Consider the following 25,428-nt stretch of genomic DNA (forward strand, 5'->3'; position numbering starts at 1 on the left):
AATGCACATTAACTGGTTTTGATAATTAGTCCTGAAAAATTATTAAAATGTACATCCTCCTTAACACGAGAGATTTAATTCTTAATTAATACTTTTCCTAGATTTATTCTCTAATAATAATAGTTGATTGGCGTAAAGTTAGTCTAAGAATTAAGATAACAATTATGTACTTTATCGGTTCACTTAATATTTTTTATACAATTTGATCTCTATTTGAAATTTAAACTTAAAACTATGTATTAAAGAAAAATTTTAACGAAACTATCTTTCACTTGAAAAAAAGTTCACTCCACGTATTTAACATAACTTAAAGTTTATACTTTATATTTTATTCCGAGCTCATTGTTACATTTGATTAAAATGTCCCATAAATTTGTACAATCTAAATATTCTAAGTGTGACATCACTCCCAATTTATATCATTAATATCTATATGATTAATGATAAGAGTACTTAAAAATAAAATTAAAGATTTAGATCTATTTAGAATTGAGGTGATGTAGCTTTTAAGCTATAATTGTTGTGAAAAAAAAACTGTAATTATAAAATAAAAATTAATAATATTTAATAAATATAAATTTTAAATAATAATTTTGATAATATTATTAAAAAAATAATAAAAATATATCAAGCCACACAATTTAGTGGTCCCTGTATAAACAGTGAGGAAAGGTCAAGATGTGGGACCGCTTATAACTAAAAGTAAAAATCAGAGGGCAAAATCGTACATATGTTGGCCACTTCATTGCGATCGCAGAAACACATGCGTTTCTCCTCTCTCACGTGTCGGCTCATATATAACTTTATATTTTAGATTTTGTATTTTCATATTTGAATTTTGAATTTTCAAAATCTTTTTTACTGAAACCATAGGTTGATGAAATTATAGAAAGTTTAGAATTTCATTTTAGTTAGTACTCAATTTGCATTACTGTATATGATTAATTTATTATGCACGAATAAAACCAAACTCTTAACATATTAAAATGATATTATCCTAATAAATAGTAGCAAAAATTATTTGTGGTATGCTAATTAAGAACTAATTAAATGGTTAAAATAGTATTTACTGAATAAGTAAATTAACATTTATTTTATAAGTAATAGTAATTTTTTTCTTCAAAGCTCAACTTATTTTAAGTTCGAAAATAAAGTGCGGCCTCAAGCGATATAATTCTAAGGCGTATTTACACAAGTCTAGCTAATTGACTTTCTAAAGACATTATTTTCTGATTAAACTCTAATTCAAAAGTTTTGTTTAATATGATGACTCTCAATATTCTTATATTATATTTCGGAGATAATTCCAATCATTTTCAAAATTCATCAAGCCTCTTTTAAAGAAACTGTAATAATTAAAAATACTACTACATTATAAGATTTTTCTTTAAAAAAAAAAGACTAGAAACCCACTTACATTATATGAGGTAAATGAGATTTATACCAATATTTAATTATTGAACTCGCATTTTATTAGCTCTCTCTTCTTTTTATTTGTTGCTGGAAAACTTTTCCTGGAAAATTAATTTTTTTTTCCCCTTGAAAACCAAAAAGAAAATAAAAAATGAAACCGACTTTTAACAGAACAGAATGTGGGTGTGTGTAGACAGATCACTTTATATTGTCAGCAAGCTCGCTTTCAAGTTCCCCTTTCTTGTCCCGGCATCATAATTTTTCATTTTTTATTTAAAGGAAAAATCCTGCCTTTTCAGGCAAATCAAAAATTAATTTCTGGGATTTTAAATTCAAAGCCAATACTTTGATTCTGTTTTTTGGTAGAGGAAGAAAGTTCAATGCTTTGTTTAATCTAGGAACTGGGTTTGTTTAATTGAAGACAAATAAATAATTTTTATTTTCATTTTTTTAATGGTAATGGGGTTGCTTACAGTTCATATGCTGTCATCAAAACGCGTTGCCTTCCCGTGTTAATATCTGCCTCTTGCTTCCATTTGCTTGCTTGCTTAAACGTGGGCTGAAGTTAATTAAGTTGTTTTGTTTGTTGTTGCTTGTTGTCGCAATCAGATCTGCATTTGGGCTTTGGTCCAAACTCCAAACTGACATTCTCTCTGGTAATTCACGTTCTTGTTCTGTCCCTTTGTCAGTTGCAACTTCCTTTGCTTTGTGTTTGCTTGCTGTGAGAACACCAAGGATAAGAAAATGTGAAGCTTTAGTTCTGTTTGATGCTTAGTATTTTTGTTGTTTAAAATTTTCATCTTTACTCTTTTTCAACAAAGTTTTCGGCTTGTTGAACTTTCAGTTGTTAATTTGTTGTTGTTGATGAGTTAGATATTTTAGCTAACAAAATTAATGGGGTGGTTTGCATTTGTGTGCTGATTACTTTGAATTAGTTACCTGCTTTGTGTTTTGGGTGAGATGTTCTTTTACTGAATCTTATAGCTTACCTTTTGTCTGGTTTGTTGCTGACGGTTGCAGATCAAGTTGAAAACTTTATTTAGTGTTGATTTTTTTAGCATAATTGCATTTGAGTTGAGATTTGGAAATATAAGAAGATTTTGTTGAGTACAAAGAATCTGTCTTTTGATTGAGTCGGGACTGAGAATGGCCGCAAGTTATTGAGGGTTAAGGAATAATATGGCTTTGAATATAAAGGTTTGGTAAATTTGAGGTCTTGGGCTGCAGCCGGAGACATTCGAGTGGTACACATGGCATCTAGAGAAGGGAGGCGTCATCATCATGATCTTGTGCCCCTTGCTGCTTTGATCAGCAGAGAGATGAGGAATGAGAAGATGGAGAAGCCTAATGTTAGCTTTGGGCAGGCAGCTCAGTCACGGAAAGGGGAGGATTATTTCTTGATTAAGACAGATTGTCAAAGAGTACCAGGAAATCCTTCATCTACTTTCTCTGTGTTTGCGGTAAATCTTGCTCTCTCACTCGTTGATATCTTTACTTTATGTGATGAGTGCCTTGCTTCAAGGACTGGTACTTCGCAATCTACCTGCATGCATCTTTTCATTTGTCCATAGTCAACTTAAAGTTCTAGTGCTGGTTTCTTATGAGACCTTCTTATCTGCAAGTTTAATGACTTGGGTAGAAAAATGGTCAGTTTGTTCTGCTGATGATAGTGGCTATAATGGCCTCTGAGCTGGAGTAATTTGCTCGTAATCTTCTTTTGTCCTTGTCACCATAAATCTTCTTTCACATTTCAAGCCTTCCATGGCTTAATTTATTAGTATAAAACTCAAAAACAAGGGTTGTACTTCTAACTTATGGGATGATTGAAATGCATTTCATTTTATACTTTATGGTTTCTTGAATGTAACATTATTTTTCTAGGTCGCAGAGTGTTAGGCTGCATCTTTTATTGTTTTATAAAACTTACCCTTCTTCTTTTGTTGCTAATTTCAGATATTTGATGGGCACAATGGGAATGCTGCTGCAATTTATACAAAGGAGAATTTGTTGAATCATGTGTTGGGTGCTATTCCCCGCGGACTTGGGCGGGATGAATGGCTTCAGGCTTTACCTCGAGCCTTAGTCGCTGGATTTGTGAAGACTGACAAGGAATTTCAGAGTAGAGGCATGGAACTTTCCCTTGTTCTTATTTTCATTCTTTCAGTTCTTTTTTATTTCCCATCTTTGACTTTTTGTTGTAAATCAAGCAAAAGTAATGTTGCTATACTTGTTCAATCATCTTCAGGAGAAACATCTGGGACCACAGCTACATTTGTTATAGTTGACAGATGGACTGTGACTGTTGCATCTGTTGGAGATTCTCGTTGTATATTGGATGCTCAGGGTGGGGCTGTTTCCACCTTGACTGTAGATCACAGGCTTGAAGAGAATGTGGAAGAGTGCGTTTCTGTATCAAAGCTTTATTTCTTCCCTTATTCTGGATAGACTCTTTAATTAGTTATGCTGCAACTGCAGGAGGGAACGCGTTACTGCAAGTGGGGGTGAAGTTGGGAGGCTTAGCATTGTTGGAGGTGCTGAGGTAAGGTGTTTTAACATATTGTTCAGAAGTCTTACTCATTGGCCTTAAACTAAAGGGCATAATTTCTACAAAATGGAAAAAATCTATCCTGCAGTTTGTAACAGAATTTGCATAATCTTGACAGATTGGTCCCCTCCGTTGCTGGCCTGGTGGTTTATGCCTTTCTAGGTCAATTGGAGACATGGATGTTGGGGAATTTATAGTACCAATACCATATGTCAAACAAGTAAAGGTATCCGCCCTCCCCCTTTTTTTTGGGGGTTTCTAGATCATGTTTTTCACTTGTGATTCTTTTCCATCTTTGACTTTGTTACCCATGATTTTGAGATGGAAATTGCCAGGTCTATCTTCACCGTGAACTCTTACTTTCTTCATTGTTTTAAAAGCTATCAAATGCAGGTGGAAGGCTTATTATTGCTTCTGATGGAATCTGGGATGCCCTGTCCTCAGAAATGGCTGCACAATGTTGCCGTGGATTGCCGGCTGAACTCGCTGCCAGACAAGTGGTGAAGGTAATTTAATTTGTTGTTTTACTACGTATTTGTTGCCAGTTCTTTTTAGAAGAACGTGTTAACATAGCTTTTGAGTAGTTGATTGTCGTTTAGACGATTGCTTAGAATGTTTTCTCACTGCATTTGATGGATCACTATTTAGGAAGCATTAAGGACAAGGGGACTGAAAGATGATACAACTTGCATAGTTGTTGACATAATTCCTCCTGACAATACAATGCAGCCTCAGCCTCCTCCCAAAAAGCAGAATAAGCTGAGAGCGCTGCTATTTAGGAAGAAGTCCCTTGATTCTGCAAATAAACTATCAAAGAAGCTTTCAGCTGTAGGAATAGTTGAAGAACTGTTCGAAGAAGGCTCGGCAATGCTCGCCGAAAGGTTAATGCTGTCTCCTTTGCATGTGTAAATGTTCATTTTGTCATTGGAAAGGCTCAAAAGTATTGCTTCGATTTTCTAAATCTAGTTCTCAATCGCTTAGTACTTCAGTTGCAACTTAAATTTGGGCATTTAATTATTCACCAAGTTTGTTTCCATTTGTACTTCAATGTGTGAGAACTTTCTCACATATATTTGGTTGCATCTATGTCATAATTTTTAATGCATTTTGCAGACTGGGTAATGAAGAACCTGTGGTGCAATCAACATCTGGTCTTTTTACATGTGCTGTATGCCAAATCGACCTTGCTCCGAGTGAGGGAATCTCTGTTCATGCTGGTTCCATCTTCTCCACTAGCTCAAAGCCCTGGCAAGGGCCTTTCCTCTGCGCTGATTGCCGAAATAAGAAGGATGCCATGGAAGGAAAACGCCCTAGTGGAGTTAAAGTAGCATAACTCCTTTATTGTAACCTCCTTATTCTTTCCCACTTCATTCTATTTTTTTGTGCCCACTTTCGATTAGGCTAGTGAATTGTTTGAATCTTACCATAGTGCTACATCAATTGTATATGTAATATATGCAAATAATGTAAAATGAGTTTTAGCGCCTCAGGGAGAGCTGATTGATTATTGGGTGTTCCTTTAGAATTCCAAAACTTTTGGCGGTCTTGTTTTTTGCGTTAGTGCTAACCAAGCCACGAAGATTACAAATAAAGATTACTATGTGCCAAAGCAGTGGAACTCTAGTGAAAACTGCGTCATTCTTTGTTGCCTGATATTTATTGAAATGGACGTCTCTAATTCCATATTTATCGAAAATTGCACCAATTTACAAAGTAGAAAGGGGGAGGAAAACAGTGCATTCTGATACCTAATGGTATTTTTACAATGTTATTAGTATACTTTTTGAAGAGTCTGCTATACTTTGTATAGTTGAAGAGTCTGCTGGTGAGCCCGGCGAAGATAAGAAGGGCTTGGGTGGGATTTGCAAGGAATCGAGGCTTGCTTCCAACATTTCCACTACTCTATTCATTGTTGGCCGGCTTGAGGGGTTAGTCTGTATGCACCACAAGCTTACAATTATCATCTTCCTTGCATATTCTTTATCTTGTTCATTTTCAATGCCTTGCAGTCCAAGTTCTTCATCCTTTTCTAGACGCTTGTAAATCCAATGCGGAAAATATATGTCACTGCTTCCATTATCCCCAACATCAACGTTCTTTCTTCCTCCAGTCATTTCGAAAATCATCATTCCGTAGCTATAAACATCCGACTTGTAAGAGACTTCCCCAATATTTCTACAGAACACTTCTGGAGCAATATACCCAACAGTCCCCCGTGCACCTGTCATTGAGATGATACTCTCTTTCCTGTTGCAGATTTTAGCTAGGCCGAAATCAGAGATCTTAGGACAGAAGTCTTCATCTAGGAGAATGTTATGAGGCTTGATGTCAAAATGCAGAATTCGTGTACTGCAGCCAAGGTGCAAGTACTCTAATCCTCGAGCTATGCCTACTGCAATTTGGAGCAACGTTTCCCAGGTCAATTTATGATTTTCTATCGATGAGCTGTTTCTATAAATGAACTTCTCCAGAGATCCATTGGACACAAACTCGTAGATGAGAGCTCTTCTGCGACCCTCAAAACAGAATCCTAAAAGAGTGACGACGTTAACATGGGAAGTCCTGCTAATGCTAGCAACCTCATTGATGAATTCTTCACCATTTCCTTTTGAATCATTTAAGACTTTTACTGCCACATTACTACCGTCAATTAGTTTTCCTTTGTAAACACTTCCATAGCCTCCTTGGCCGAGTTTATATTTGAAAGAATTGGTCATTTTCTTAATATCTGCATGGCTATATCTTCTAGGAGCTAGAGATCCATGATTCCTTAAAAATGTCTCAATGTTCAGACAACTTCCAGTGGAATCGTATGATGAAAATTTTCTATAGAACATGATCCAGAAGGACAAAAGTGCAATCAGGACAATTGATCCGCCACCTAATGTGCAAAATGAAAAGCTTTAATTTTTTTCACCAACATGGTGCTGTGCTGGAAAACACAAATTACAAATGAAATTTCTTTTCAATTCCCATTGAAGGCTGCAGAGAAATTTATGCAGCAGAGATTAGAGAGGTATATTACCTAGTCCCAGGCCTAGCTTTAATTCCGATTTTTCATGTCCTGCAACACAAATACAAAGAAAATGGTGTTAGTTTAGACAATAAATAAAGCAGTTATAGTTTAGGCAATAAATACAGCAGTTATGTAATTAGAGCATCCAAATTCTTGACAGCATCGCACAGAAACAGAGAGGCTGCACATCTCAAACTTATATTTTTGTCTTCCTGAGATGAATTAGCGGCTTCTTCCAATCCCGGGTAAGGAGTCAGTTTTTTTTTTTTTTTGAGAAGTCAGTTGAAATAACCAAATAAAGAAATCAGTGTATAAAGAGAGGAATTCGTTTGTGGCATGTTATCGAAATAGACCTAGCTTTTACAACTGTTTAATAATGTGAGTAGTACAGAGCAGAAAGACTATGAACGAACGTGTATATGTTCATGAAGATGAACTAGTCCTAATACCTTATGTAACTTTTGATACCTGTCCGTTCGTTTTCACATTGAAAATTTTCCTTGTCATCAAAATGACAGTGGCCTCGTTTCTTAAGACAATCATTACATTCTCTTGATTCAGCACATTGAAACTTTCCCTCGCTATCACTTCGACACTGGCCCCCTCTCCAGCCACATTCCCAACAAAACCAGGGTATTTCCACTTGAAGAGAGAAAACTGAAGTTAACATATTGAACAAGTCATCAGATTTTCTAGTCTTATTCACTGGGAGCTGAATCAGTGAACAGTTAGGTGGAACAATACGTGGTAAAGCATCATCCGGGTGATTGTAATAAATAAAGGAGTTATGGTTGCAGGTAAAATGGAAACTCGGGAGGTTTTTCTCAAGCTTGTGGGTGCATCTGAAGAGGCTCAGATTTGATTTGATATGAAAAGAGAGAGAAGCAGAGGTGGGGAGAGTCAAATTTTCGAAGGATTCACAGCTAGAGTTGCCCAAGTGATTTTGAAACACTTGGTCTTCAAGAGTGATTGAAGCATCCTGGGCTATGTTTAAAATATTATAAAACGGCCCGGCCTTCCCCAATCGAATTCTCTGAACTGGTTTGTTGCAGTTATCTACTAACATCAACCCACATTCAGGATGCGTCCTATTGGTGAAAGGAAAGAAAAATTGACCGAGATTTCCACATGAGGGAAAAAAAGATGGACATGTTTTATTCAGTTCACTTTCTTCTTCAGCCGAAGAAAGAAGTAAAAGTTGAGAGATAACAAAGAACACAAGAAACGAGTAACAAGCCATTAATATTCCGAATTCCCAATATGGCTGGAGAAATCAACTAATAAACTGCTAAGAATATTCTTAATCAACTAATAAACTACTAAGAATAATCTTTGTAATTCTTCAAATTATCTTGCAATTTCTGCTATTTTTCCTTGTCCACATGTTTTGTTGCTAAATCCATAGAACACGCCAGTTGACTTGGAAAGACTTGTAGATGTAGTGATACTGAAACAAGTTCGAGCTGCGCATGACTGCATTCTACTGGACACTTTGCAGCTGTAGGACGTGAAATACTTATTCAAAATGATGGATAAGTGTTTAACTCGTCCAGGAGAAGGGCCCCTTGAAGTAAGAATGTTTTTTTTTTTTCCTTAAAAATAAATGCAGCTGTGAATTACCTAATATTCTCCGTTTTTACGTCTCTGTGATATAGGCTGCATAAAATACGAAGGGAAAGTTTCATGCTCTTATATAAAAAATAATGGATAGGGCCGTATCTCTAAATATAATTGTTCAAGATCTAAGTATTCTCTATACACTACAGTTGACGTAAGGTTTCTTTTACCCTATTCTACTTATAGCTTCTTTGTGAGGGATAACAAAATTGAGTGCGAGCGAATTGGTTAGAGTAGGGACCCTTTTTATAATTAGCCTTAAAATACAATTTAAGACTCTTGAACTCCTACTATTAAACAAGTGAGATTAACATAACTCTTTCACTTCCTTTTGTCAAAGACGTGAATAAGTTATATACTTTAATTTATGGCTTAATTAAATATCATCTCTTAATTGGATAATAATTATAAATTGATTTACTTTAGTTAATTAATTACTCAATGTCACGTGTACCATATATTGTCAATTCTTATAATACTCACTACCTTAGATTATGAAAAACAGAGAAATTATTTGTTAATTTTTCAAAGCAATTATATATCTATTGTTGTTTTCCCCCCCACTTTTTTCGTGGTTACAACAGAGAGATCTATTTATCTACCACAAACGATAAATCTAGAATGCTTTCAAAGTTATTATTGCATGTTTACTAATTTAGTGTGGAACAGAAGTGTTCAGGATGCTACCTATCTTGAATCCCAAGTTAATTCAATTCTTGGTCTCTTTGTTGAAAAAGTAGTGCATGAATGAATAATAAAGTGGATATTACATGCATTAATGGTTAATTAGAAGAATCGCCATTTTATGCTAGAAATTCAACTGATGTAGGTAACTTTCGGAGATATGTTTTCATACCGAATAAATGCAACACGAAAATCATTGTTTTAATATGTTTGCATGGTCTAAATTCTCAAGTAGATATGGAGGCTGCAAATGAAGGATTTGGTCCATTTTCTTTGACATGTCATCAAACCACTTTTTGGCTACAAATAGAACCCTCGTTTGACATAGCAAATCATCCCGAAGCAGCACGAGTGAGAGCACAAAGAGTTCAAGTCACAAAAATATTTGATGTCTATTGATTATGTATTGATAACTTCATGAAATGAGAATTATCATGACATTTCTAAACTTAAACTAGCATTACTTAGAGAGTAAATTATATGTTTTTATTACATCTTTAGTTACATTTTGCATGAGCATCTATATAAGTTTAATTTTAATAAATTGATTATATTTTATATCATTTTGTGTTATGATTATGTGCATGATTGTAGGTGACCAAAAAACTCAAACTTTATGGATGGATTGTTGCAGTAGTAGACTTGCAGAAATGACAAAAAACTTATCTGCAGATGAACTAAAACAAATTTGAATAAGAGAAGATGTTGTAGCAATTGCTGCAGCAATCCAAGAGCAAATACTGGCAAGACTACCCGCATATTAATTGACAAAGCAGTGACAGGCGGCACAAAAAGATATGCGATCCAAGTTTTCAAAAAAAGAGACACGTGGCCACATGCTTTTGATTGCCCTAATTCTAAGATATAAAAAGAGCACACGTGAAAGAAACAAGAGGGAGGGGGCCGACACATAGAAGCAACGAAGAGAAAAAGAAAAATAAGAGAATAAGAGAGAGTTGGGGGTTGCAACAAGGGATTTCAAAGAAAAAGTTGGAGACATCGCAAAACCTAGGAGCGGGACATCTTGAATTTAGTGAATCTCAATTCCTCATCTTTATTTGCATGTTTTCATCTCTTTATTGGAATATATTTGACGGCAAAAACGTGTGTTGCTACCATTTTATCACCTATCATGAACTAAACTTTGATGTAGTTAGGTGTTAAACAAGCTTAATGGTTATGACATGACTGTTTCTATGAATGAATTTTGTATAGATCGTAAAGAAATGATAAGTAAATCTTGAGAAGTTGTGAGAACCTTACCGTAACTTGCTGTAGCTACTATTCCATTTGAACAGTGAAGATACCCCTTGCTGTTAATTAGGCATTGGCCTCCTCCTCTCGAAGGACAGTCAATACATTGTCGTCTTGCACGCCAGTTAGGGAGTACTTTTAGAGAGAAATTGCCAGTTAACAGACGAAACAAGTCAGACGCGTAGCGAGTCTTACTCGCTGCCACTGGGAGCTGAATAAGTGAACACTGAGGTGGAAGACTTGGTAGATCATCGTCATCTGGGTGATTGTAAAAGATCGTGGAGTCATCACAGGACATATTGAAATTCATGGGAATGTTGCCAAGAATTGTGGGGCATTTGAACAGGGTTAAATTTGATAGGATTTCAAAAGAGATGGAAGGAGACCTGGGAAGAGAAATATTTTTGAAGGATTCACAGCTGCGGTTGTCCAAGTGCCTTTGAAACACTTGATCATAAAGTGTAACAGTTTGATCCGCAGAGATGCTTGTGACAGATAACCATGGCTCATTCTTTCCCAGTTGAATCTTTTGAACTGGCTTGTCGCAGTCATCCACTAAGCAGAATCCACACTCAGGGTGTGTTCGTATAGAGTAGGGGAAGTTGATATTGCGGAATTTTCCACAAGAAAAAGATGGACAACTTAGATTGAATCTCATTTGTTCTTGAGCTAAGGAAAGAAGCAAAAGATACGAGAGAATGAAGAACATAAGATAAGAGACGTGAGCCATTAGAAGAATCCCTGAATGGCAAGAGAGATCAACTAAGAATAATCTCTGTCCGCATTGCATCTTTTATCCCAGTCATCTTTGCTATTTCTTTCAGTTGTTTAACGTCTTGAACAAGTCAGTTGACTTGGAAAAATGAATTTGAAGGACGTAAATGGTTGACCCGTGATTAAATGAAAAATTTCCAAACTCCCTTTCCACAACTAGGACTAAGAAAGCTTGACGCTGTAATTCTCCTCTTGAAGTAAGAATAGTAATAATAACGAAAATGCTAATAAAAAGGGGCCTTCAAGGCTTCAAACGTTGTTCACGTTTTTGGAGAAATCTTAACATTTGATAAAGCTCTTTACTTGATGTTGCTATGCTTGAAATTTACATAGACCTAAATCTTGTAAGACATGTCATATGGGCTCTCATCTCTTAGTTGTATAAATAGCTGAGATTTAATTATAGAAGATGACTTGGCTTTTGATTAATTTTAATATGACTTTTGCACTCTCCATATCTCTCCTTATCTTTCTCACGTCACTTTCCACAAATAAATCAAGGTTTTATTAGGCATTTTTTAGCTATAGTGCTAACTATACCACCAAGATTACTAACGAAAGTTTACTGTCCCAAAGAAGTGCAACTCACGCCTTCAATGAGTGAAAAATTGAAAATTGTATCAGTGTTATACGCTGATATTTATCGAAATGGACGTATTAATTCCTAAGCAGGAAAATGTGCCTTTTCATAGCTAATGGGATTACAAAGTTAGTATACCGTGGATGGTTGAAGAATCTGCTGGTGATCCTGGGGAAGACAAGAAAGGCTTGGGAGGAATTTGCAAGGAACCAAGGGTTCCTTTCAACATTTCCACCAATCTACTCATTGTTGGCCGGCTTGAGGGGTTAGTCTGTATGCACCACAAGCTTACAATTATCATCTTCCTTGCATATTCTATACCTTCTTCATTTTCACTGCCGTGCAATCCAAGCGCTTCATCCTTTTCAAGACGTTTGTAAATCCAATGCAGAAAATATACGTCACTGCTTCCATTATCCCGAGCATCAAAGTTCTTTCTTGCTCCATTCATTTCGAAAATCATCATTCCGTAGCTATAAACATGTGACTTGTAAGAGGCTTCTCCAATATTTCTACAGACACTTCTGGAGCAATATACCCAACATTCCCCCGTGCACCTGTCATTGAGATGATACTTTCTTTCCTGTTGCAGATTTTATATAGGCCGTGTTATAACTCATAACAGCTACACAAGAAATTTCAAGAAGCACTTTGATAATTGGACTTGAAAGAACTGATCAGAGTAAACCAATCAAGAAAGAAATCACAAGAAACAGATTCAGAGCACAGTTTCAAGTACACAAATTGATGAAGGAAAAAACTGCTCTTTTATTGATCTCAACAATCTAATTACAAGCTAATCACAAAGAAGAAATTACAAGGACCACAATGAACCAAATTGCAAGCAAAATGAACAAGAAATGAAGAAGATATCGATATGATATCAGAGGCTAGTCACAAGTGCCTTTTATTCTGATATTTCTGGAAAAAGTCATAACGAACTCCCAACGAATTCTGCCACATCAGCATAAGTTTTTCAACTAGACCCCTCCAACTGAAGTCGATCTTCACACTGCTCCAACAATTCTTCAAATCTTTCATTTAAACCCAACGAACCTGCAACTTATTTCCTCACAGGCCGAAATCAGAGATCTTGGGACAGAAGTCTTCATCTAGGAGAATGTTATGAGGCTTGATGTCAAAATGCAGAATTCATGTACTGCATCCAAGGTGCAAGTGCTCTAATTCTCGAGCTACGCCTACTACAATTTGTAGCAATGTTTCTCGTGTCAATTCATGATTTTCCGTCGATAAGCTGTTTCTATAAATGAACTTCTCAAGAGGATCCATTGGACACAAACTCGTAGATCAGAGCTCTTCTGCGACCCTCGAAACAGAATCCTAAAAGAGTGACAATGTTAACATGGGAAGTCCTGCTAATGCTAGCAACCTCGTTGATGAATTCTTCACCATTGCCTTTTGAATTATTTAAGAGCTTTACTGCCACATTATGACCGTCAAAGTAGTTTTCCTTTGTAAACACCTCCATAGCCTCCTTGGCCAAGTTGATGTTTGAAATAATTGGTCATTTTCTTAATATCTACATAACAATATCTTTTAGGAGCCTGAGATTCATAATTCCATAAAAATGCCTCAATGTTCAGACAACTTTCAGTGGAATTGTATGATGAAAGTTTTCACCTGAAGTAAAAGGCTATAAATATCAATATGCCAACTGCAATGGCTGATGCTCCTGCAACCAGAGAAAGGAGTCACTGTCAACTTAAAATTTCTTTCTCTACTTAAAGACAGATGGATGCTTCCCTCAAAACCATGAGTAGAAGCCAAAAAATACTTCAGAAAATTTTGGATGGTCCAAACATTGTGCTAGCAGATGTATTTGATTAAAAAGATACATTACTGTTTTCTGAGTTTTCTGTTTCCTGCAACAGAATTAAACAAAGACTGGTGTTAGTTGAGAATACGAAAAAATGTCATGATGTTCTCAAATCATCCAAATTTTGACAAAATTGGACAGGCAACTGACAGAATAGCCAATCTCAACCAGATACAGAACTTGCTGCAACAAATCTGCTGCTTTCTCCAAATACAGGTAAAGGGACAGCCGAAATCCAACAAATAAATAAAAAGAGACTGAAAAATAGGAACTCGTTTTGTTGCATGTTATTAGATTAGACATAGCTTATGTAAATGTACAAAAAGAAAAAAAATAAAAATTACTAACTCGGAGCAGATAGTGTTTTGTTCTTAGAATAACAAAGAACACAAGAAACGAGTAAGAAGCCATTAATATTCCGAATTCCCAATATGGCTGGAGAAATCAACTAATAAACTACTAAGAATATTCTTAATCAACTAATAAACTACTCAGAATAATCTTTGTAATTCTGAATAATCTTTGGAATGGCTTCAGGCTCTACCTCGAGCCTTAGTTGCTGGATTTGTGAAGACTGACAAGGAATTTCAGAGTAGAGGCATGGAACTGTTCCTTGTTCTTATTTTCATTCTTGCACTTCTTTTTTATTTCCCATCTTTGACTTTTTGTTGTAAATCAAGCAAAAGTAATTTTGCTATACTTGTTCAATCATCTTCAGGAGAAATATCTGGGACCACAGCTACATTTGTTATAGTTGACAGATGGACTGCGACTGTTGCATCTGTTGGAGATTCTCGTTGTATATTGGATGCTCAGGGTGGGGCTGTTTCCACCTTGACTGTAGATCATAGGCTTGAAGAGAATGTGGAAGAGTGCGTTTCTATATCAAAGCTCTATTTCTTCCCTTATTCTGGATAGACTTTTTAGTTGGTTATGCTGCAACTGCAGGAGGGAACGCGTTACTGCAAGGAGGGGTGAAGTTGGGAGGCTTAGCATTGTTGGAGGTGCTGAGGTAAGGTGTTTTAACATATTGGTCTCAAGTCTTATTCATTGGTCTTAAAGTAAAGGGCAGAATTTCTACAAAATAGAAAAAATCTATCCTGCAGTTTGTAACAAAATTTGCATAAACTTGACAGATTGGTCCCCTCCGTTGCTGGCCTGGTGGTTTATGCATTTCTAGGTCAATTGGAGACATGGATGTCGGGGAATTTATAGTACCAATACCATACGTCAAACAAGTAAAGGTATCCGCCCTCCGCCCCTTTTTTGGGGGGGTTTCTAGATCATGTTTTTCACTTGTGATTCTTTTCCATCTTCGACTGTGTTACCCGTGATTTTGAGATGGGATTGCTTGGTCTATCTTCAGCATGAACTCTTACTTTCTTCATTGTTTTAAAAGCTATCAAATGCAGGTGGAAGGCTTATTATTGCTTCTGATGGAATCTGGGATGCCCTATCCTCAGAAATGGCTGCACAATGTTGCCGTGGATTGCCGGCTGAACTCGCTGCCAGACAAGTGGTGAGGTAATTTAATTTGTTGTTTTACTACGTATTTGTTGCCAGTTCTTTTTAGAAGAACCTGCTAACATAGCTTTTGAGTAGTTTATTGTTGTTCAGATGATTGCTTAGAATGTTTTCTCACTGTATTTGATGGATCACTATTTAGGAAGCATTAAGGACAAGGGGACTGAAGGATGATACAACTTGCATAGTTGTTGACATAATTCCTCCTGACAATACGATGCAGCCTCAGCCTCCTCCCCAAAAGCAGAATAAGCTGAGAGCGCTGCTATTTAGGAAGAAGTCCCTTGATTCAGCAAATAAACTATCAAAGAAGCTTTCAGCTGTAGGAATAGTTTAAGAACTGTTCGAAGAAGGCTCGGCAATGCTTGCCGAAAGGTTAATGCTGTCTCCTTTGCATGTGTAAATGTTCGATTTGTCATTGGAAAGGCTCAAAAGTATTGCTCTGATTTTCTAAATCTAGTTCTCAATCGCTTAAATGTTCACTTTGTCATAATTTTTAATGCATTTTGCAGACTGGGTAATGAAGAACCTGTGTTGCAATCAACATCTGGTCTTTTTACATGTGCTGTATGCCAAATCGACCTTGCTCCGAGTGAGGGAATCTCTGTTCATGCTGGTTCCATCTTCTCCACTAGCTCAAAGCCCTGGCAAGGGCCTTTCCTCTGCGCTGATTGCCGAAATAAGAAGGATGCCATGGAAGGAAAACGCCCTAGTGGAGTGAAAGTAGCATAACTCCCTTATTGTAACCTCCTTATTCTTTCCCACTTCATTCTATTATTTTGTGCCCACTTTCCATTAGGCTAGTGAATTGTTTGAATCTTACCATAGTGCTACATCAATTGTATATGTAATATATGCAAATAATGTAAAATGAGTTTTAGCGCCTCAGGGAGAGCTGATTGATTATTGGGTGTTCCTTTGGAATTCCAAAACTTTTGGCGGTCTTGTTTTTTGCGTTAGTGCTAACTAAACCACGAATTTTACAAATAAAGATTACTATGTGCCAAAGCAGTGGAACTCTAGTGAAAACTGCGTCATTCTTTGTTGCCTGATATTTATTGAAATGGACGTCTCTTATTCCATATTTATCGAAAATTGCACCAATTTACAAAGTAGAAAGAGGGAGGAAAACAGTGCATTCTGATACCTAATGGTATTTTTACAATGTTATTAGTATACTTTGTATAGTTGAAGAGTCTGCTCGTGAGCACGGCGAGGATAAGAAAGGCTTGGGTGGGATTTGCAAGGAATCGAGGCTTCCTTCCAACATTTCCACTACTCTACTCATTGTTGGCCGGCTTGAGGGGTTAGTCTGTATGCACCACAAGCTTACAATTATCATCTTCCTTGCATATTCTATATCTTCTTCATTTTCAATGCCTTGCAGTCCAAGTTCTTCATCCTTTTCTAGACGCTTGTAAATCCAATGCGGAAAATATACGTCACTGCCTCCATTATCCCCAACATCAGCGTTCTTTCTTCCTCCAGTCATTTCGAAAATCATCATTCCGTAGCTATAAACATCCGACTTGTAAGAGACTTCTCCAATATTTCTACAGAATACTTCTGGAGCAATATACCCAACAGTCCCCCGTGCACATGTCATTGAGATGATACTCTCTTTCCTGTTGCAGATTTTAGCTAGGCCGAAATCAGAGATCTTGGGACAGAAGTCTTCATCTAGGAGAATGTTATGAGGCTTGATGTCAAAATGCAGAATTCGTGTACTGCAGCCAAGGTGCAAGTACTCTAATCCTCGAGCTATGCCTACTGCAATTTGGAACAATGTTTCCCAGGTCAATTTATGATTTTCTATCGATGAGCTGTTTCTATAAATGAACTTCTCAAGAGATCCATTGGACACAAACTCGTAGATGAGAGCTCTTCTGCGACCCTCAAAACAGAATCCTAAAAGAGCGACAACGTTAACATGGGAAGTCCTGCTAATGCTAGCAACCTCATTGATGAATTCTTCACCATTTCCTTTTGAATCATTTAAGACTTTTACTGCCACATTACGACCGTCAGGTAGTTATCCTTTGTAAACACTTCCATAGCCTCCTTGGCCGAGTTTATATTTGAAAGAATTGGTCATTTTCTTAATATCTGCATAGCTATATCTTTTAGGAGCTAGAGATCCATAATTCCTTAAAAATGTCTCAATGTTCAGACAACTTGCAGTGGAACTGTATGATGAAAGTTTTCTCCTGAAGTAAAAGGCTATAAATATCAATATGCCAATTGCAATGGCTGATGCTCCTGCAACCAGAGAAAGGAGTCGCTGTCAACCTAAAATTTCTTTCTCTAATTAAAGACAGATGGATGCTTCCTTCAAAACTATGAGTAGAAGCCAAGAAATAGTTCAGCAAATTTTGGATAGTCCAAAAATTGTGCTAGCAGATGCTCCTTGATTCTATTGAGGATTGCAAAAAAACACGAGTGGCAGAGAAGAAATTTGAAGCGATTATAAGGTATCCGAATTTATTTGAATGTAGAACAATAGGAAAAATGTAATAAACGACCGACCTAAGCCGGGCACTTGCCTTAGTCAAGTAGCAATACACCATTAATGTATTTGATTAAAAAGATACATTACCTAGTCCTGGCAGAAGCTTCAATCTGAGTTTTCTGTTTCCTGCAACAGAATTAAACAAAGACTGGTGTTAGTTGAGACTGTTAAAAAATGTAATGATGTTCTCCAATCATCCAAATTTTGACAAAATTGGACAGGCAACTGACAGAATAGCCTATCTCAACCAGATACAGAACTTGCTGCAACAAGTCTGCTGCTTTCTCCAAATACAGGTAAAGGGACAGCCAAAATCCACCAAATAAAGAAATCAGTGTAAAAAGAGAGGAATTCGTTTGTGGCATGTTATCGAAATAGACATAGCTTTTATAACTGTATAATAATGTGAGTAGTACAGAGCAGAAAGACTATGAACGAACGTGTTTATGTTCATGAAGATGAACTAGTCCTAATACCTTATGTAATTTTGTTACCTGTCCGTTCGTTTGCACATTGAAAATTTCCCTCGCTATCACTTTGACACTGGCCCCCTCTCCAGCGACATTCAGTACAAACCCGGTGTACTTCCACTCGAAGAGAGAAAACTGAAGTTAACATATTGAACAAGTCATCAAGTTTTCGATTCTTATTCACTGGGAGCTGAATCAGTGAACAGTTAGGTGGAAGAATACTTGGTAAAGCCTCATCCGGGTGATTGTAATAAATAAAGGAACTATGATTGCAGGTAGAATGGAAACTTGTGAGCTTTTTCTCAAGCTTGTCGGTGCATCGGAAGAGGCTCAGATTTGATTTGATATGAAAAGAGAGAGAAGTAGAGGTGGGGAGAGTCAAATTTTCGAAGGATTCACAGCTAGAGTTGCCCAAGTGATTTTGAAACACTTGGTCTTCAAGAGTGATCGAAGCATCCTGAGCTATGTTTAAAATATTATAAAACGGCCCGGCCTTCCCCAGTCGATTTCTCTGAACTGGTTTGTTGCAGTTATCTACTACCATCAACCCACATTCAGGATGCTTCGGATTGGTGAAAGGAAAGGCAAATTGACCGAGATTTCCACACGAGGGAAAAAAAGATGGACATGTTTTATTCAGTTCACTTTCTTCTTCAGCCGAAGAAAGAAGTAAAAGACGGGAGATAACAAAGAACACAAGAAACGAGTAACAAGCCATTAATATTCCGAATTCCCAATACGGCTGGAGAAATCAACTAATAAACTACCAAGAATATTCTTAATCAACTAATAAACTACTAAGAATAATCTTTGTAATACGTCAAATTATCTTGCAATTTCTGCTATTTTTCCTTGTCCACATGTTTGGTTGCTAAATCCATAGAACACGCCGGTTGACTTGGAAAGACTTGTAGATGTAGTGATACTGAAAGAAGTTCGAGCTGCGCATGACTGCTTTCTGCCGGACCCTTTGTCGCTGTAGGACGCTAAACAATTGACCCGTTCAAAATGATGGATGAGTGTTTAACTCGTCCAGGAGAAGGGCCCCATTCGCTTCGTATTTTATGCAGCCTATATCACAGAGACGTAAAAACGAAGAATATTAGGTAATTTGCAGCTTCATTTTTTTTTAAGGGAAAAAAATCATTCTTAATAGAAAGAAAAAAATTATATAATAAATTATGGATAGGGCCGTGTCTCTAAAAATAGTTGTTCAAGATCTAAGTATCTATTCACTCTAGTTGATACACTCTAGTTGATGTAAGATTTCTTCTACTTTATTCTACTTATAACTTTTTTGTGATGGATAACAAAACTGAGTGCAAGCAAAGTAGTTAGAATAGGGACCCTTTTATAATTAGCTTTAAGATACAATTTAAAATTCTTGAACTCCTACTATTAAACAAGTGAGTTTAACATAACTCTTTCAGAGGTTGTACTTCTAACTTATGGGATGGTTGAAATGCATTTCATTTTATACTTTATGGTTTCTTGAATGTAACATTATTTTTCTAGGTCGCAGAGTGTTAGGCTACATCCTTCACTTGATCTTCTTCGGCTATATTTTATTGTTTTGTAAAATTTACCCTTCTTCTTTTGTTGCTAATTTCAGGTATTTGACGGGCACAATGGGAATGCTGCAGCAATTTATACAAAGGAGAATTTGTTGAATCATGTGTTGCGTGCTATTCCCCGTGGGCTTGGGCGGGATGAATGGCTTCAGGCTTTACCTCGAGCCTTAGTTGCTGGGTTTGTGAAGGCTGACTAGGAATTTTATGGTGATAGTGATATGAGAGATTGGGTGTATTAGGGTTTTGGGTAGTAAGTCAAAATATTACAATACTTATAATCCTCATTTCATCAGTAAAATATTTTTCTTCTGTCTTTGCCTATGGACGTAGGTTAAAAGCCGAACCATGTAATTTTCTAGTGTCCTCTTTTGTGTTTGTTCTTTATTTTCTTTTAATTTCATTTTAGTTGTGATCCTACTTCATCCATCAATTTTCCAACAATGGTATCAAATCTATTGGTTGTATTTTTTGGAGTCGGGATACTGTTCACGTAAAGGGTATTGTTTGCGTATATGGCATGGTTAACGTATATGGTACTATTCATGTATACTATATTGTTCACGTATACATAACTGTTCATATATACGGTAATGTTCACGAGAAAACGGTGGGAGCGATCCAAGAGTTTTGTGGTTCAAAACAGAGAATAGTGGTGTGAGTGGAGTAACTATGTGGTTTTGTACATGTTTAGGAAATTTCTGTCACTAAGGCGATAAGAGCCTAAGGAGTCTAGGTTTTAAGTGGGACTGTTGTGACCCTCCAGTCTTTCATGGGAACTTTCCTAGTGTGCATTCTCACACATACTCACAACTATTCAAAGTGGTACACTAGCTTGTGTGCGGTATTTATCAACAAAATAACGACAAAGTATGAAATTGAAAAGTTCAACATCAATAATTTCTCGTTGTGGAAAATGAAGATGCGGGCAATTTTGAGGAAAAATAATTGTTTAGCAGCAAATGTTGAAGGGTTTGGCACCGCCAAAGAAAAAAAAGAGAAGAAGAAACAAAAGAAAAAGAGACGGGCCGCGTGAAGGAAAACAATAAAATAAAAATAAAGCATGAACAGTAGCCAAGTTTTGGCTATAAAAGGAGGATCCTCCTCCTCATTTCCGCATCCCAATTTTGAGAAGCATTTCCTGTATTTAAAGAGAGAGTTTAGAGAGCTTAAAATTAAAAGCTCTGGTGATAGTGATTTGAGAGATTGGATGTATTGAGGTTTTAGGTAGTGAGTCAAAATATTACAATATTTGTAATTCTCATTTCATTAGTAAAATATTTTCTTTCTGTCTTTATCCGTAGACGTAAGTTAAAAGCTGAACTACGTAATTTTCTCGTATCCTTTTTTGTGCTTGTTCTTTATTTTATTCCAATTTCATTTTCGCTGTCACCCTGTTTCATCCAGCAATTTCCTAACAAATTTCATAGTAGAGGCATGGAACTGTCTCTTGTTCTTACTTTCATTCTTTCCTTCTTTTTTATTCCCCATCTTTGACTTTTTGTTGTAAATCAAGCAAAGTAATGTTGCTATAATTGTTCAATCATCTTCAGGAGAAACGCCTGCGACCACAGCTACAATTGTTATAGTTGACAGATGGACTGTGACTGTTGCATCCGTTGGAGATTCTCGTTGTATATTGGATGCTCAGGGTGGGGCTGCTTCCACATTGACCGTTGATCTTAGGCTTGAAGAGAATGTGGAAGAGTGCGTTTCTATATGAAAGCTTTGTCTCTTCCCTTATTCTGGATAGACTTATTAATTGGTTATGCTGCAACTGCAGGAGGGAACGTGTAGTAACTGCAAGTGGATGTGAAGTTGGGAGGCTTAGCATCGTTGGAGGTGCTGAGGTGAGGTGTTTAAACGTATTGGTCAGGGTCTTGAAGTCTTATTCATTGGCCTTAAACTAAAGTGCAGAATTTCTACAAATAGAAAAATCTATCCTACAGTTTGTAACAAAATTTGCATAACCTTGACAGATTGGTCCCCTCCGTTGCTGGCCTGGTGCTTTATGCCTTTCTAGGTCAATTGGAGACATGGATGTTGGAGAATTTATGGTACCAATATCACATGTCAAACAAGTGAGGTATCCGGCCCCCCTCTCTCTTTTTTTTTTTTTTTTTTTGGTTTCTAGATCTTGTTTTTCACTTGCGATTCCTCTCCATATTGTACTGTGTTGCCTGTCATTTTGAGATGGAAATTTCGAGGTCTGTCTTCAGCATGACCTCTTATCGTCTTCATTGTTTTAAAAGTTATCAAATGCAGTTGGAAGGCTTATTATTGCTTCTGATGGAATCTGGGATACCCTATCCTCAGAAATGGCTGCAAAAATGTTGCCGTGGATTGCCAGCTGAACTCTCTGCCAGACAAGTGGTGAAGGTAATTTGATTTGTTGTTTTACTACGAATTTGGTGACATTCTTTTTTGAAGAACATGCTAATATAACTTTTGATTGTCGTTCAGATGATTGCTTAGAACGTTTTCTCACTGCATTTGATGGGTCACCATTTAGGAAGCATTAAGGACAAGGGGACTGAAGCATGATAAAACTTGCATATTTGTTGACATAATTCCTCCTGACAATACGATGCAGCCTCAGCCTCCTCCCAAAAAGCAAAATAAGCTGAGAGCGCTGCTATTTAGGAAGAAGTCCCTTGATTCTGCAAATAAACTATCAAATAAGCTTAAATTGTTCGAAGAAGGCTCGGCAATGCTTGCCGAAAGGTTACTGCTGTCTCCTTTGCATGTGTAAATGTTCATTTTGTCACTGGAGAGGCTCAATAAGTATTGCTCCGATTTTCTAAATATAGTCCTCAATCTCTTAGTACTTCAGTTACAACTTAAATTTGGGCATTTAATTATTCACCAACTTTGTTTCCGTTTGTGCTTCAATGTGTGAGAACTTTCTCACATATATTTGGTTGCATCTATGTCATAATTTTTTATGCATTTTGCAGACTGGGTAATGAAGAACCTGTGGTGCAATCAACATCTGGTCTTTTTACATGTGCTGTATGCCAAGTCGACCTTGTTCCGAGTGAGGGAATCTCTGTTCATGCTGGTTCCATCTTCTCCACTAGCTCAAAACCCTAGCAAGGGCCTTTCCTCTGCGCTGATTGCCGAAATAAGAAGGATGCAATGGAAGGAAAACGCCCTAGTGGAGTTAAAGTAGCATAACTTCTTTATTGTACTCCTTATTCTTTCCCACTTCATTATATTTTTTTTTTGCCCACGTTCCATTAGGCTAGCTAGTGAATTGTTTGAATCTTACCATAGTGCTACATCAATTGTATATGTAATTTATGCAAATAATGTAAAATGAGTTTTAGCGCCTCAGGGAGAGCTGATTGATTATTGGGTGTTCCTTTTGAATTCCAAAACTTCTGGCGGTCTTGTTTTTTGCGTTAGTGCTAACTAAACCACGAAGTTTACAAATAAAGATTACTATGTGCCAAAGTAGTGGAACTCTACTGCGTCATCTTTGTTGCCTGATATTTATTGAAATCGACGTCTCTAATTCCATATTTATCGAAAAGTGCACCAATTTACAAAGTAGAATGACGGGGGAAAACAGTGCATTATGATACCTAATGGTATTTTTACAATGTTATTAGTATACTTTGTATGGTTGAAGAGTCTGCTGGTGAGCCCGGCGAAGATAAGAAAGGCTTGGGTGGGATTTGCAAGGAATCAAGGCTTCCTTCCAACATTTCCACTACTCTACTCATTGCTGGCCGGCTTGAGGGGTTAGTCTGTATGCACCACAAGCATACAATTATCATCTTCCTTGAATATTCTTTATCTTCTTCATTTTCAGTGCCTTGCAGTCCAAGTTCTTCATCCTTTTCTAGACGCTTGTAAATCCAATGCGGAAAATATACGTCACTGCTTCCATTATCTCCAACATCAATGTTCTTTCTTCCTCCAGTCATTTCGAAAATCATCATTCCGTAGCTATAAACATCCGACTTGTAAGAGACTTCTCCAATATTTCTACAGAATACTTCTGGAGCAATATACCCAACAGTCCCCCGTGCACCTGTCATTGAGATGATACTCTCTTTCCTGTTGCAGATTTTAGCTAGGCCGAAATCAGAGATCTTAGGACAGAAGTCTTCATCTAGGAGAATGTTATGAGGCTTGATGTCAAAATGCAGAATTCGTGTACTGCAACCAAGGTGCAAGTACTCTAATCCTCGAGCTATGCCTACTGCAATTTGGAACAACGTTTCCCATGTCAATTTATGATTTTCTATCGATGAGCTGTTTCTATAAATGAACTTCTCAAGAGATCCATTGGACACAAACTCGTAGATGAGAGCTCTTCTGCGACCCTCAAAACAGAATCCTAAAAGAGCGACAACGTTAACATGGGAAGTCCTGCTAATGCTAGCAACCTCGTTGATGAATTCTTCACCATTTCCTTTTGAATCATTTAAGACTTTTACCGCCACATTACGACCGTCAAGTAGTTTTCCTTTGTAAACACTTCCATAGCCTCCTTGGCCGAGTTTATATTTGAAAGAATTGGTCATTTTCTTAATATCTGCATAGCCATATCTTTTAGGAGATAGAGATCCATAATTCCTTAAAAATGTCTCAATGTTCAGACAACTTGCAGTGGAATTGTATGATGAAAGTTTTCTCTTGAAGTAAAAGGCTATAAATATCAATATGCCAATTGCAATGGCTGATGCTCCTGCAACCAGAGAAAGGAGTCACTGTCAACCTAAAATTCTTTCTCTAATTAAAGACAGATGGATGCTTCCTTCAAAACTATGAGTAGAAGCCAAAAAATAGTTCAGCAAATTTTGGATGGTCCAAAAATTGTGCTAGCAGATGCTCCTTGATTCTATTGAGGGTTGCAAAAAAAACACGAGTGGCAGAGAAGAAATTTGAAGCGATTATAAGGTATCCGAATTTATTTGAATGTAGAACAATAGCAAAAATGTAATAAAGGACGGACCTAAGCCGGACAGCCTTAGTCAAGTAGCAATACACCATTAATGAATTTGATTAAAAAGATACATTACCTAGTCCTGGCAGAAGCTTCAATCTGAGTTTTCTGTTTCCTGCAACAGAATTAAACAAAGACTGGTGTTAGTTGAGACTGTTAAGAAATGTAATGATGTTCTCAAATCATCCAAATTTTGACAAAATTGGACAGGCAACTGACAGAATAGCCTATCTCAACCAGATACAGAACTTGCTCCAACAAGTCTGCTGCTTTCTCCAAATACAGGTAAAGGGACAGCCAAAATCCACCAAATAAATAAAAAGAGAATGAAAAATAGGAACTCGTTTTCTTGCATGTTATTAGATTAGACGTAGCTTATATAAATGTACAAAAACGAGAAAAAAAAAATTCGCTACTGACTCGGTGAGTAAAAAAAAAAAGTGTTTTGTTCTTGGATTTTGTGATACAGAAAGAAGTATTTAGATAGGAGAATTCAAAACTTATAGATTAGCTCAGACACTGGCTTGCTAGTAATTTGGGATATTACAGGAATACGAACGAATATGTGTATATTATACGTCCTAATGTAATTTTGATACCTGTCCGTTCGTTTTCACATTGAAAATTTCCCGTCATCATTACATTCTCTTGTTTCAGCACATTGAAAATTTCCCATGCTA

The 25,428-nt window shown here is 36.8% G+C and overlaps 4 protein-coding genes and 3 pseudogenes across 6 annotated transcripts; 3 read left to right on the forward strand and 4 right to left on the reverse strand.

Moving 5' to 3' along the window:
• Positions 1-1,576: 1,576 nt before the first annotated feature.
• Positions 1,577-5,544, forward strand: LOC18053137 (probable protein phosphatase 2C 15). Of its 3 annotated transcripts, none has more exons than XM_006448356.2 (9): positions 1,577-2,069; positions 2,434-2,873; positions 3,367-3,538; positions 3,659-3,812; positions 3,889-3,952; positions 4,077-4,184; positions 4,339-4,464; positions 4,607-4,839; positions 5,072-5,544. In XM_006448356.2, the coding sequence occupies exons 2-9, from the start codon at positions 2,664-2,666 to the stop codon at positions 5,289-5,291; spliced, it is 1,287 nt and encodes a 428-aa protein (XP_006448419.1). In that variant the 5' UTR covers positions 1,577-2,069; positions 2,434-2,663; the 3' UTR covers positions 5,292-5,544. The 3 variants fall into 3 exon arrangements, with proteins under 3 accessions (XP_006448419.1, XP_024046288.1, XP_006448418.1); XM_024190520.1 differs by having other exon boundaries at positions 2,641-2,873; XM_006448355.2 differs by having other exon boundaries at positions 1,577-2,873.
• On the reverse strand, positions 5,522-11,264 carry LOC18053139 (LEAF RUST 10 DISEASE-RESISTANCE LOCUS RECEPTOR-LIKE PROTEIN KINASE-like 2.1). The gene is made up of 3 exons (XM_024190519.1): positions 10,539-11,264; positions 6,984-7,022; positions 5,522-6,839 (listed from the first exon to the last, which is right to left on the reverse strand). The coding sequence occupies exons 1-3, from the start codon at positions 11,257-11,259 to the stop codon at positions 5,719-5,721; spliced, it is 1,881 nt and encodes a 626-aa protein (XP_024046287.1). The 5' UTR covers positions 11,260-11,264; the 3' UTR covers positions 5,522-5,718.
• A 740-nt stretch (positions 11,265-12,004) lies between these two features.
• On the reverse strand, positions 12,005-13,520 carry LOC112101049 (annotated as a pseudogene).
• A 719-nt stretch (positions 13,521-14,239) lies between these two features.
• Positions 14,240-16,158, forward strand: LOC18053138 (probable protein phosphatase 2C 3; the record flags this gene model as incomplete). The annotated part of the gene is given in 7 exon segments (XM_024190944.1): positions 14,240-14,318; positions 14,439-14,592; positions 14,669-14,732; positions 14,857-14,964; positions 15,120-15,243; positions 15,385-15,619; positions 15,757-16,158. Coding segments are annotated over 7 exon segments (984 nt in total), but the record flags the coding sequence as incomplete, so codon positions are not given.
• A 245-nt stretch (positions 16,159-16,403) lies between these two features.
• Positions 16,404-18,941, reverse strand: LOC18050809 (annotated as a pseudogene).
• Positions 18,942-19,234: 293 nt separating this feature from the next.
• LOC18050810 lies at positions 19,235-22,978 on the forward strand (annotated as a pseudogene).
• Positions 22,979-23,284: 306 nt separating this feature from the next.
• Positions 23,285-24,480, reverse strand: LOC18050811 (LEAF RUST 10 DISEASE-RESISTANCE LOCUS RECEPTOR-LIKE PROTEIN KINASE-like 2.1). Its single transcript, XM_024190521.1, has one exon. The coding sequence runs from the start codon at positions 24,324-24,326 to the stop codon at positions 23,391-23,393; it is 936 nt and encodes a 311-aa protein (XP_024046289.1). The 5' UTR covers positions 24,327-24,480; the 3' UTR covers positions 23,285-23,390.
• Positions 24,481-25,428: the final 948 nt, after the last annotated feature.

Source organism: Citrus clementina, unplaced genomic scaffold (genome assembly GCF_000493195.1).
Source record: "Citrus clementina cultivar Clemenules unplaced genomic scaffold, Citrus_clementina_v1.0 scaffold_2, whole genome shotgun sequence".
In the NCBI taxonomy this organism is placed as follows: domain Eukaryota; kingdom Viridiplantae; phylum Streptophyta; class Magnoliopsida; order Sapindales; family Rutaceae; genus Citrus; species Citrus x clementina.

Bases quoted from the DNA above. Each gene is read 5' to 3' on its own strand.
- LOC18050811 (XM_024190521.1), bottom strand. From the start codon at position 24,326: ATGACCAATTCTTTCAAATATAAACTCGGCCAAGGAGGCTATGGAAGT.
- LOC18053139 (XM_024190519.1), bottom strand. From the start codon at position 11,259: ATGGCTCACGTCTCTTATCTTATGTTCTTCATTCTCTCGTATCTTTTG. The intron at 7,023-10,538 runs GTAAGGTTCTCA...TTTGTGTTGCAG, and splicing joins AGTAGCTACAGCAAGTTACG to GACATGAAAAATCGGAATTA. The intron at 6,840-6,983 runs GTAATATACCTC...TTTGCACATTAG, and splicing joins AAAGCTAGGCCTGGGACTAG to GTGGCGGATCAATTGTCCTG.
- LOC18053137 (XM_006448355.2), top strand. From the start codon at position 2,664: ATGGCATCTAGAGAAGGGAGGCGTCATCATCATGATCTTGTGCCCCTT. The intron at 3,953-4,076 runs GTAAGGTGTTTT...TAATCTTGACAG, and splicing joins GCATTGTTGGAGGTGCTGAG to ATTGGTCCCCTCCGTTGCTG. The intron at 4,840-5,071 runs GTTAATGCTGTC...TGCATTTTGCAG, and splicing joins TCGGCAATGCTCGCCGAAAG to ACTGGGTAATGAAGAACCTG.